The sequence below is a fragment of the Lampris incognitus genome, chromosome 5, assembly GCF_029633865.1.
Source record: "Lampris incognitus isolate fLamInc1 chromosome 5, fLamInc1.hap2, whole genome shotgun sequence".
In the NCBI taxonomy this organism is placed as follows: Eukaryota; Metazoa; Chordata; class Actinopteri; order Lampriformes; family Lampridae; genus Lampris; species Lampris incognitus.
In genome coordinates this window covers 6,989,310-7,001,615 of record NC_079215.1, presented here as the reverse complement: position 1 = coordinate 7,001,615, position 12,306 = coordinate 6,989,310, and the positions used below count along the sequence as shown (strand labels likewise).

Below are 12,306 nucleotides of genomic sequence, written 5' to 3'. Positions count from 1 at the left end.
GTCCTCCTTGCAGTCCCTGACTCAAGCGTAAGGACAAACGGGCCTGCTCCACTTTATCCAACATGCATGATTGGAAAACTGGGGGAAAAAAGTTTCTTTTGCATTAATCTTTATCCGACGCGTAACCTATGGAGACGGCAACAGCAGCTGTTCACACACACACACACACACACACTTGTGTGGACTGGCAGCCTGCACTGCATGTCGGAGAGATAAGCAGGGTGTTTCTAAGGCGGGGGAAACATGTCTCCCCGTGCAGCTCCGAGAAGGAGGAGACACACATAAAGATTAACTTCCCGGATTCGAACTCTCCGTTCATTGCCGTGCCGTGTTCCCTGCCTCGCAGAATTGGCTAGAAATCCCCGGCCTGCATTGTGAAGTCCGTCTGGGGAAGATAAACAATGCCTCTTCAGCAAGGCGCCCTTACACGAGGTTCAGGGACTCTAATGGAACGCAAGTCCAGATTTGTGCAAGATTTCCTTTTTACATCTCACCTCGTCAGGGGTGTAGCACAAAATTCTGGGCCCTATACGTAAGCAGTCTCTGCGGGCCCCTTTGCCGTCTCTACCTTTCCTTTTTTTTCCTTTTATTTTCTGGAACCCAGATGTTGCTTTCTTTGGGAAAGACATGACTGTGCTTCAGTCACTCGTGACAGGACTAGATGAGCAGCATTGAGAGATGCTCGTGAGGGGCGGACTAAACCATGTTGCACCTTTTGTAAAGGGCGAGAGGGGCCTCAGAGAGTCTGTACTATTTTCTTTAAGTCCCTCAACTGATGTATTGAGCCAAATTTAACTGAAGTTATGACACTAATTAGTTAGAAATAACAATTTGCAAACCAAAACAAACTTTTAATTCCGGGCTTCCCGAGGGCCCCTCCCCTTCTGGGCCCTGGTAGCCCCCCCCCCAACAATATCTGTATCTCATTGTCCAATATATGAGTGGTTATATCCGCCACCTCTGGAGTCACACATGAATCCCCACAAGCCTACAATCAAATCCCAAAGACATCAGACACTGTATAGGTTTCTCTACTATTCTCACCCCTTCAACTCTATCATTTTCTTAATGACTCAAAAATAACCAGTTTTGGGCATCCGGGTAGGGTAGCGGTCTATTCTGTTGCCTATCAACACGGGGATCGCCGGTTCGAATCCCCGTGTTACCTCCGGCTTGGTCAGACATCCCTACAGACACAATTGGCCGTGTTGGACTCGTTGAACCCTGTAAGGAGAAAGCTGATGGCCTGGCAGTTGCAAGTCACTTACCACTGTTCGGGATGGCCTTGCTACCGTTTTCAACCCTTCCACCCATCTTGTCTCTCTTGCCAAAGGTTCCCCTATGGGTGAGCAACACGCCATCATGGGGCGCCCACAAGAGGAATACAAGATTGCGGACATGAGCGTTTGTCCGACACTCAACACTGTCAGCCTCATTATGTAGATGACATCATTGTCTACATCTCGGATTTCCAAAAACATTCGCTGCACTTACAGGACGTCTTCCTCTGTTTCTGGTCAGCAGGTCTCAAACTGAAACCTTCCAAATGTCCACTGGCCTAGCCCTCAGTTAAATGTTCAGGTCATGTCATCTTCAAAGGGTTAAACCTGACCCTGTCAACATTACAAAAATATGTAACCGGCTGACACCACGCTCACCAATACAGGTGAGGGCTTTTCTGGGGCTGTGCTCATATTGTCGGAGGTTTATTAAGGACTATGCCCACATTGCAGAGCCCCTACAATGCTTGACCCACAAAAACGTCCCCTTTGAATGATCAGCGGATTGTGACACTGCAGGAAAAACTCGCACTGCCACCCTTCATGGCCTTCCCCGATTTAAACCGCCCTTTCCGGCTTTTCACAGATGCCTCAAATTATGCTGTCAGGGCTGTTCTTTTACAAAGGTAACGCACTAAGGCAGGGATGCCCAACTCCAGGCCTCGAGGGCCGCAGTGTCTGCAGGTATTTGTTGCAACCACGCACCATACCACCCAATTTAACCAATTCCTTTCCCTCCTTGGTCCAAGAGGTGAGCTAATTCGTGAAATCAGGTGGTGTATTGCATGGTTGGAACAAATACCCGCAGACACTGCGGCCCTCGAGGCCTGGAGTTGGGCAGCCCTGCACTAAGGAGCACGTCATCTCCTATGCCAGCCATGTGCTATCACAAGCAGAGTGCAACGTCTACTTTGACAGGGAACTGACCTACGCCAGCCCTTTAAGCAAAGAGGGGTTGAAGAAGAGCGTGCAGCAATGGTCAGCATACCCTGGATAGATAAAGCTTTAAAAAGAATTCCACATTTTAGTTTCTGGTGTTGATAATCACTCAGTACATTTACAAAAAGTGGATTTATTGTGTTAGTCAGACTAAAACTGGACTTTTAAAATACATGTAAATGTGTTAGTCCGACTGAAATCGTACTATATCAGATTTCTGGAAGTTGGACTAACACACCTAGATAATGCGGTTGGGGGTGGATTTACTCTGGCATGTATACGCTTAATCGGCCCCAAACTGGCCTAGGTGTTCTGTGCATGATAGTTCTCGCGGCGGTCTTTCACCCGGAAGTCGAACAGCGTAGTGTCACCACATCAACATGGCGAGTGCTGGAGCGAGAACCACGCGTTTCTGGACAGACGAGCAGACAAACTTAATGTTGTGCCAGCTAAAGCAGTTGCCGGCTAACTTCTTTGTGACTCAATAGGTCAACCGGAAGTAGATCCAACAGCAACCAGCTGAAAGGGGGCATATTGCCACCTACTGTACCGGGGTCAGACATACTTCCATCAATAAATCGATTCTCCCCCGGTTCTTGCATCCTGGGGCAACAACAGTAGTCCAATTACATGGCCTAATCGAGCTATAGCCGTAGCTTGACTTAGCTGTGCATGTAAACAGATTGATTGAATCTTGACTTTTTAGCAATATTACAACTTTAGCTTTTAATTCAAAATCTGATGGAGGTTTGGTGGAGTAAATCTGGAGAATTACAGCTTTGTTCCCCCTCAAGACTGTAACAGTGAAGTAAAAAAACAAAAACAAAAACAAAATGCAGTTAAGATATAGCTTGTAAATGACATTAATATAGTATGTATACATGCGTAAGTGATGTTGAGTACATAGCTATGGAGCACTCAGGTGACACAGCAGACTTAGTATGCTAGCTAGTGTCCCAACACTTGGGTTCATGGTTTGAGCTCCTGTGTTGCCTTCGACTAGGTGTAACAGGAAGCACAATTGTATATGCTCCTGGGTGGGAAGCTGGAATGAGATATGCGGATTCATGCTAGACCACAGGAAGTGTACGGACCAAGCTGTGGTACCTTTCAATGGTAGTCTGACGTTAATGGTTGTGTTCCGCCTATAAGCGAAAGTTTGTGACCTGAACTATTAGCATTTAAAATGTGCATTCAATATTGCTGCCGTGCACATATGAGGTTACAATATGAACAAATTCCCATTTTTTAATCTTTCCGCTGCATTTAACAATGTTGTCAAGCACATGCGTTGGCATTAAACATAGGCATACATAAATACAGTGCAAAATAAGACATCGGTAGAGATGAAAAGAATTATGACAGATAAAACTGAGCTATGATGGAATTTTTACAACACCATCCATCACAGTGACAGATCACGATTAATTATAGTGCAATCACTGCTTTCATCTACCTCCAACCCCCCCCCAACCCCTCACCCCCAGACCCAGAATGGGGTTCCTGCTCCATGGGAGTGTTCATCTGTCTGGCCTGCTCTGGGATTCACCGCAACATCCCTGACATTGGCAAGGTCAAGTCCCTGACACTGTCCCGCTGGGAGGACCACGAAGCGGAGGTGAGGCCCCACTGTCACACACAGCTTCACCCATGTACCAGCTCACCGTGCTGCAGGGACCTTTTCAGCTTCAGCACAGAACTTTATTTTTATTATTATTATTGTAATTATCCAAGCCACTTATCCCAATCTGGGCCGTGGGATGCTGGAGCCCATCCCAGCAGTCACTGGGAGGCAGGCAGGGGGACACCCTGGACAGGCCGCCAGTCCATCACAAGGCCAACACATTCACACCTAGGGAGATATTGTAGTTTTCAATTATTATATTTTATTATTTGTACAGGTAATCTTTAATATCTTTGCTGCTGAAAGGAGACATTGTATTGCCACTTTGGCCTGGCAGCCTGTCCAGGGTGTCTCCCCGCCTGCCGCCCAATGACTGCTGGGATGGGCTCCAGCATCCCCGTGACCCTGAGAGCAGGATAAGCGGGTTGGCTAATGGATGGATAAATAGCACTGTGTAACTTTCCAGATCTATGTGATGAAGTTCTTGTGTTGGATTAGGGCCATGTAAGAAGCTTAGATAAATAATGAGAATTATTATATCATAACAATAATGATAAAAATAATAATACATATTAATAATCATATTGCTAATAGTAACGATAATAACCGTTACTTGTGTCTATATATCAGATGTATAGATATTCCATTATTTCAGAATGTTGACGTTTCGGCGTGTCCGGGTAGCGTAGCGGTCTATTCCATCGCCTATCAACACGGGGATCGCCGGTTCGAATCCCCGTGTTACCTCCGGCTTGGTCGGGCGTCCATACAGACACACTTGGCCGTGTCTGTGGGTGGGAAGCCAGATAAGGGTGTGTGTCCTGGTCGCTGCAGTAGCGCCTCCTCTGATCGGTCGGGGCGCCTGTTCAGGGGGGAGGGGGAACTGGGGGGGAATAGCGTGATCCTCCCACGCGCTACGTCCCCCTGGTGAAACTCCTCACTGTCAGGTGAAAAGAAGCGGCTGGCGACTCCACATGTATGGGAGGAGACATGTGGTAGTCTGCAGCGACCGGGACGGCTCGGAAGAGTGGGGCGATCGTCCAAGTACAACTGGGGAGAAAAGGGGGGAGGGGGGAGAATGTTTACATTTGAAAGCATCTTGCACTGTTTTTTCTTCTCGTGCAGATATACGGTGACACAAATCAGTGCAGATACAAATATTTGTTGGTTTTTTTGCTCAAATGTTTCCCCATATCCCTTAAACAGTTAAAACCAGTTCAGTAAATATGCATAAACAGAAAGAGGAGCCTGAATTTTTCTACTTTCTCCTTTGTGTCGAGTGCTTTTCTGACAGGAAAACAAACAACACACACACACACAACAGTGGAACAAAGCTTTTTCACGTGTTGTGTGGATGCTGTGGCTTTTACCTGCTGAGCTACTCAGTCTTGGTTTCTCGCTGGTGGTTTACCTCAAGTGTTTTGAGACCTCCCTGCTGCCACAGTAACTGTACGGTGCTCTGGATACGAGCTCGATACCCAACAGATAAACCCAGTGTTAACAAAAAAATACCAGGACGCTTTTCAGAAGGTGAACGTTGTACCACACTAATGTGCCTCTTAACCAGTGGCGGCTGGCCAGTACAGTACAGTACAGTACAGTACAGTAAATATCAAGAGATGAAAATCTACTTAAACATGTTAAATATAATGTAGTTGTATAATGCAAATAATGATGAAATAAAAGTGTTGTCAGTCTGTCAGCAGCCATTAAATATTGGTTCAAATGGTATTTGGGTGATTCCTGTCTGAATACATATACTTCCTGTCTGAATGCATATACTTCCTGTCTGAATGCATATACTTCCTGTCTGAATGCATATACTTCCTGTCTGAATACATATACTTCCTGTCTGAATGCATATACTTCCTGTCTGAATACATATACTTCCTGTCTGAATGCATATACTTCCTGTCTGAATGCATATACTTCCTGTCTGAATGCATATACTTCCTGTCTGAATACATATACTTCCTGTCTGAGTACATGTACTTCCTGGGTGAGGGGCACCGGCCAAACCATACCTTATGTAAGCCCTCAAACTTGTGGCGAGCAGGTGACCTGAGGCTGCTGTCTGATTGGTTTCTTCAGGTTTCCCAGGGGGCGCAGTTCTGTGCCGCCCCAGACACCCCCACTTTTATCGGCAGGGAATTGGTATTGTTTTAATGTTTTCTGATCTAATGCGATTGGACAATTCTCGTGGCTGTCAATCATGTTCACACCCACCACCACGCCTCGTCTCGACTGTCAATCATCCACCGTCTACGAACCCTGATAAACTCTATAGGCTGCATTGTCCTTCTTAATAACTCGGTGACTAGGTGGACATTAAAGCAGCTGTCAGGTGTGCTGTGCTAAGGTAAATTGCCCCCCCACCCCCAAACATTTTTTAGCACCAGCCGCCACTGGTCTGTGATCCATCCTCCATTCGTTTCCATTTCTTTTGTGTCTTACATGTGTCTGCTATCTGTGTGTGTCGTCAGTTCATGGCCGCGAATGGCAACGAGCGTATGAGGAGCAAATATGAAGCAGCGGTCCCCATCTACTACTACAAACCCACCCACAGAGATGTCCAGTGAGTGACCATGGTGGCACACACACACACACACACACACACACACACACACACACACACACACACGCCTGAATGCACACGTGGAAAGGTTTCAGTAACGTTAGCGACGTCTTCCTGTCCTCAGCTGAATTGAGTGTGTACACATGCTGTGTCACGTGTATGAAGATCTGGGTTCTTGTCTGAAACATGAATTTGTTACTTCATCTTGACTTCATACTTCTCTCCCTCCATCCACCTCTCTCTCTGTCTCTCTCTGTATGTCTCTCTCTCTGTCTCTCTCTCTCTGCATGTCTCTCTCTGTATGTCTCTCTCTCTCTCTCTCTCTCTCTCTCTCTCTCTTTTTCTCTATGTCTCTCTCTCTGCATGTCTATGTCTATCTGTCTGTCTGTCTGCCTCTCTCAATTCAATTCAATTCAATTCTCTCTCTCTGTATGTCTATGTCTCTCTCTCTGTATGTCCATCTCTCTATATGTCTATGTCTCTCTCTCTCTGTATGTCCATCTCTCTATATGTCTATGTCTCTCTCTCTCTGTATGTCCATCTCTCTATATGTCTATGTCTCTCTCTCTCTGTATGTCCATCTCTCTATATGTCTATGTCTCTCTCTCTCTGTATGTCCATCTCTCTATATGTCTATGTCTCTCTCTCTCTGTATGTCCATCTCTCTATATGTCTATGTCTCTCTCTCTCTGTATGTCCATCTCTCTATATGTCTGTCTCTCTCTCTCTGTATGTCCATCTCTCTATATGTCTATGTCTCTCTCTCTCTGTATGTCCATCTCTCTATATGTCTATGTCTCTCTCTCTCTGTATGTCCATCTCTCTATATGTCTATGTCTCTCTCTCTCTCTCTGTATGTCCATCTCTATATATGTCTATGTCTCTCTCTCTCTCTGTATGTCCATCTCTCTATATGTCTATGTCTCTCTCTCTCTCTGTATGTCCATCTCTCTATATGTCTATGTCTCTCTCTCTCTGTATGTCCATCTCTCTATATGTCTATGTCTCTCTCTCTCTCTCTCTCTCTGTATGTCCATCTCTCTATATGTCTATGTCTCTCTCTCTCTGTATGTCCATCTCTCTATATGTCTATGTCTCTCTCTCTGTATGTCCATCTCTCTATATGTCTATGTCTCTCTCTCTCTGTATGTCCATCTCTCTATATGTCTATGTCTCTCTCTCTGTATGTCCATCTCTCTATATGTCTATGTCTCTCTCTCTCTGTATGTCCATCTCTCTATATGTCTATGTCTCTCTCTCTCTCTGTATGTCCATCTCTCTATATGTCTATGTCTGTCTCTCTCTTTCTGTATGTCCATCTGTCTATATATCTATGTCTCTCTCTCTCTGTATGTCCATCTATCTATATGTCTATGTCTCTCTCTCTCTGTATGTTAATCTCTCTATATGTCTATGTCTCTCTCTCTGTATGTCCATCTCTCTATATGTCTATGTCTCTCTTTCTGTATGTCCATCTCTCTATATATCTATGTCTCTCTCTCTCTGTATGTTAATCTCTCTATATGTCTATGTCTCTCTCTCTGTATGTCCATCTCTCTATATGTCTATGTCTCTCTCTCTCTGTATGTCCATCTCTCTATATGTCTATGTCTCTCTCTCTGTATGTCCATCTCTCTATATGTCTGTCTCCCTCTTTCTGTATGTCCATCTCTCTATATGTCTATGTCTCCCTCTCTCTTTCTGTATGTTTGTCTCTTGCTCTGTATGTCTATCTCTCTCTATATGTCTACGTCTCTCTCTGTCTGTCTCTCTTTCTGTATGTCTCTCTCTCTCTCTCATTTTTTTTCTGCCTCTCCATCACTGCTTCCCTCTCTCGGCCGTCTTCTTTATTTTACCCTTCATCTCCCCTCCACTCTTCATCGTTACGCCTCTGTCCCTTTACTTTCTTCTTCCTTCCTGTCTCTCTATTTGTGTCTCACGTTATCTGTTCATTTCCTTTTCGCTTATATAGTTTAAACCCACCGGTGTCTCTCTGGGCCTCTCTCGGGCTGATATGACAACACAAAATGGTAACACTGAAATAACAGAGCGGCAATGATGGAAAACTAATCTTCATTTCTGCACTTCAGTTCACGTTTCTCACTTTCCCCCCCCCCTCTTTATAGCTGACCTGGCACCTGGACTTAATCATTATTATTTTATTCCACCTTATTTCTCCATTTTGATTTTTTTTTTCGAGGGATAATTATATGTTTAACTTAGGTACATAAGCATTCTTTGATTTTGTTAAGGAGGATTACTCGGTTTTCTGTATTTATTGTTTGAGATGACATCCTGGTAGTTCACGCGGTTAAACTGCTTCAGGGTACTGGGTTTAGCTTTCAGGCAAGTGAGGAAAATGCACTAAAAATGCAGCAAGAATTCTGTTTACATGCTAAAATAGGTGAGGTACATAACGCATCCTACAGCATACCCAGACAGCATTCGGATGGGGGCCACTTCAGGCAGTGATGTGGCACTGATGGCCTTCTTCTGGCCCTGACAAAATGGATGTGAGCCTGAAGTGGCCCACATAGCAAGTATGGCCCAAATATGCCAAATCAAGTGTGGGCCTTTTTTGGCAAAGATGCGGTGCTCTCAGCAACATGTAATCTGGATCTGACCCTGAAGTGGCCCGTGTGGTAAATGGTGAATATGGCCCAAATATCACAACACAAATATGGGCCACCTTTGGCAAATATGTGGCACATGCGGCATTGCTATGGCTTGGTTCTGGCTCAGATCTGGCAGCCAGGAGCGGACCACCCAAGTGCCATCATTCCACACTGTATGTGGGCCGGATGAAAGTGTCAGGTGTGGGATGGGTCCGGGCCACAGCAATTTTGCTACCTGGGTAAGATGAAAAAATATATTACAAAACTGCAATACACAAACAGGCCTTCGGTCATTACAGTGTGTGTGTATGTGTGTGTATGTACACATGCACACACATTTGCAATCTTGCATGTGCATGAAAGTCAAGTTTTTCAAAATCTTTTGGGAATATATCAAGAATTTGAGTAGAGTTAAACGGTTTGCAGAACTTAATTCACATCTTTTTGTGACATCAAGTCAAGTTCCTAAACTCTCCATCTCCCAAAGTGCTGACTCCTTTCAGTTGTCCCATTTTTGGCGCTGCTCTTTAGTGTAGCAGGTGAGTCAGGGCCAGGATGTAAATCTTTTTCCGTATCTATGGGCAGGAATCCTGATTTGTAAGCGTGTGAAATGAGCACCTCCCTGCTTTAAATCCATGCACGGATGTACTCCTAGATGTTGACCAGTGCAACCAACGTCCTCCGCTGTCGACGACGGAGAAAAACTTGTGCAACTGTTGGAGAGCAAGACTCCATGTATAAATAAATAGACTGAGCCATGTAGTCTTCTATCGTGTTCTAGGCAGCTAGCATATTGACGTAAAAGCTGCACTGCAAACAAGATGCGCGCGCAGAACGTGTGGCAAAACCGAGAAACAAAGTTAGAAATTTGAGAAAATGGAAATCTCAGATTATGTTGAAGGTCTAAACAAGGAAGACAGAAAGCGTTACGAGTCGAAACGTACGCCAAGCACTGGAGAAAAACTTCCCGATCCGTTTATGCTGAAGCTCAGTGGACAAGTGATACCACCAAGCTGCAAAACATCGGCTGGAGGGATGTGACTGAATACCTCATAGACCAGGGGTGGGCAATCCTATCCAGAAAGGGCCAGTGTGGGTGAAGGTTTTTGTTCCAACCAAGCAATTACACACCTGTGTCTCCTAATCAAGTTCCTCAGCAAAGACTGTACTGATTGATTAGAGGAATCAGGTGTGTAACTTCTTGGTTGGAACAAAAACCTTCACCCACACTGGCCCTTTCTAAATAAAACTGCCCACCCCTGTCATAGACACACCAAGTATATTTATGAAAGAATCAATGAAAGCATACAAGTAGGGTTGCCAACTCCTTGAAATGGAAATAAGGCACAGGGGACAGGGACGGGGGTTGGATGGATGGGGCGGCGCGGGCATAACAAATATAATGTGCCTTACACCAGTGGTTCTCAACCTTTTTGGGGTCCTGGACCCCCTGCGTATTTTTGATCTACCCTGAGGACCCCTCCACCTGATCTTGGGGGAGGGGGGTTGCAATTTGATAGAAACAGTAGACACTGCATTTTAAATTGCATTATAGCATTTATTCACTCTTTGGGGCAAAAATAAGAGCTTTCAGTTGTAACTTAGATATAGTTAACAAAACAGAATTCTTATGCAGTAACTTTCAGATATATGTAACAAAACAGAATATGTATTCAGTAACTTTCAGATATATGTAACAAAACAGAATATGTATTCAGTAACTTTCAGATATATGTAACAAAACAGAATATGTATTCAGTAACTTTCAGATATATGTAACAACACAGAATATGTATTCAGTAACTTTCAGATATATGTAACAAAACAGAATATGTATTCAGTAACTTTCAGATATATGTAACAAAACAGAATATGTATTCAGTAACTTTCAGATATATGTAACAAAACAGAATATGTATTCAGTAACTTTCAGATATATGTAACAACACAGAATATGTATTCAGTAACTTTCAGATATATGTAACAAAACAGAATATGTGTTCAGTAACTTTCAGATATATGTAACAACACAGAATATGTATTCAGTAACTTTCAGATATATGTAACAACACAGAATATGTATTCAGTAACTTTCAGATATAGGTAACAACAGCATTTTTATGCAGTAACTTTTAACAATGCAAACGGGAGCGAGATCTCTTATTAAAATACAATAAATTACACTTGTGAAACAGATGTAATTAGAGAAAAAAGTCCTGTTACCCTTTATAGTTTAGGTAGATTAAGGTCTCAGTCACATTTGAGTAAAATAATCCTATTTCTATAAATGTCATAGGATCTTTTTTTTAAAAGATATTTTATTTTCACGGACCCCTTGCAATTACACCACGGACCACTAGGGGTCCGCGGACCCCCGGTTGAGAAACACTGCCTTACAGCACACACACACACACACAAGCCCTTAGAAGCGTTACTTTGATGGTGGACATGTCCAAGGCTGCTTTTACCATCCGTTATCGAAGGAAAACAAGTTTTGCTTCATCAAGTCAAAAGGTAAGCCCTGGTAGTTTAACGGGTCCTTTTAGGCCACATGTGTAAGTTTACACAAAGGATAGAAAAATATCACCAGTCGTCCTTAGAATATCTTAACCCAAACAAAATAATTTGGGATAATCATGGTCTTTGATGAGAAACTCTTTGTAAGGAACCAACTCAGACCCCAAAAAAATGAAGTCTTGGCGTTTGGCATTTGCTCTTCTGACCACGTGTTCCAGCCCTCCCAACGGATCCCATGAATCCACGCCTGCCTTCTCCGTTTTTCGATTGGACTCTTCCCCTTTCGGCACGCGATACCGTCTTTACGATTCGTACAACCGACAGCGCAACAACTGTGAGGCATCTCGTTTCGTTTCAAATCCATTTCTCCGTGATGATCCCTTCGACATGGACGTAGTAACGTTTACAAACATAAGACTCGTGGCCCCCTTTTTGCCTCACAGTCTGCGCGCGCTTGTTTGCGCGTGTAAGTAAGGGAACGCGTCTATGGACCTAACTGAAGTCCATCGTTACACGACGACGAATGTGTTCGGCTCGTTAACCCTGGACACTAGGACCAACCCTCCTCCCAGCTAGTCCCTACACATTGTCGTCTGCAAGATGTCTGTGAAGGTTCTCCTTCATCCGGGTCGTGCTTATCCAAAGGAGCTGAATCGAGTGCAGCTGGACTTGGTCTATATCCGTGAAGACGTTTCACCCCTCATCCGAGAGGCTTCCTCGGGTCGTGCCTTTCTGACTAGACCAAGCTGGTCTGCA

At 44.3% G+C, this 12,306-nt stretch overlaps 1 protein-coding gene across 1 annotated transcript in view; it reads left to right on the top strand.

The window, feature by feature from the left end:
- Positions 1-12,306, top strand: part of zgc:92360 (uncharacterized protein LOC436988 homolog) — a 42,679-nt gene that overhangs the window by 2,892 nt on the left and 27,481 nt on the right. The window contains exons 2-3 of the mRNA XM_056280203.1: positions 3,707-3,837; positions 6,327-6,418. Of these exons, the coding sequence (XP_056136178.1) occupies positions 3,707-3,837; positions 6,327-6,418 (223 nt within the window). The remainder of the gene's footprint in view (positions 1-3,706; positions 3,838-6,326; positions 6,419-12,306) is intronic.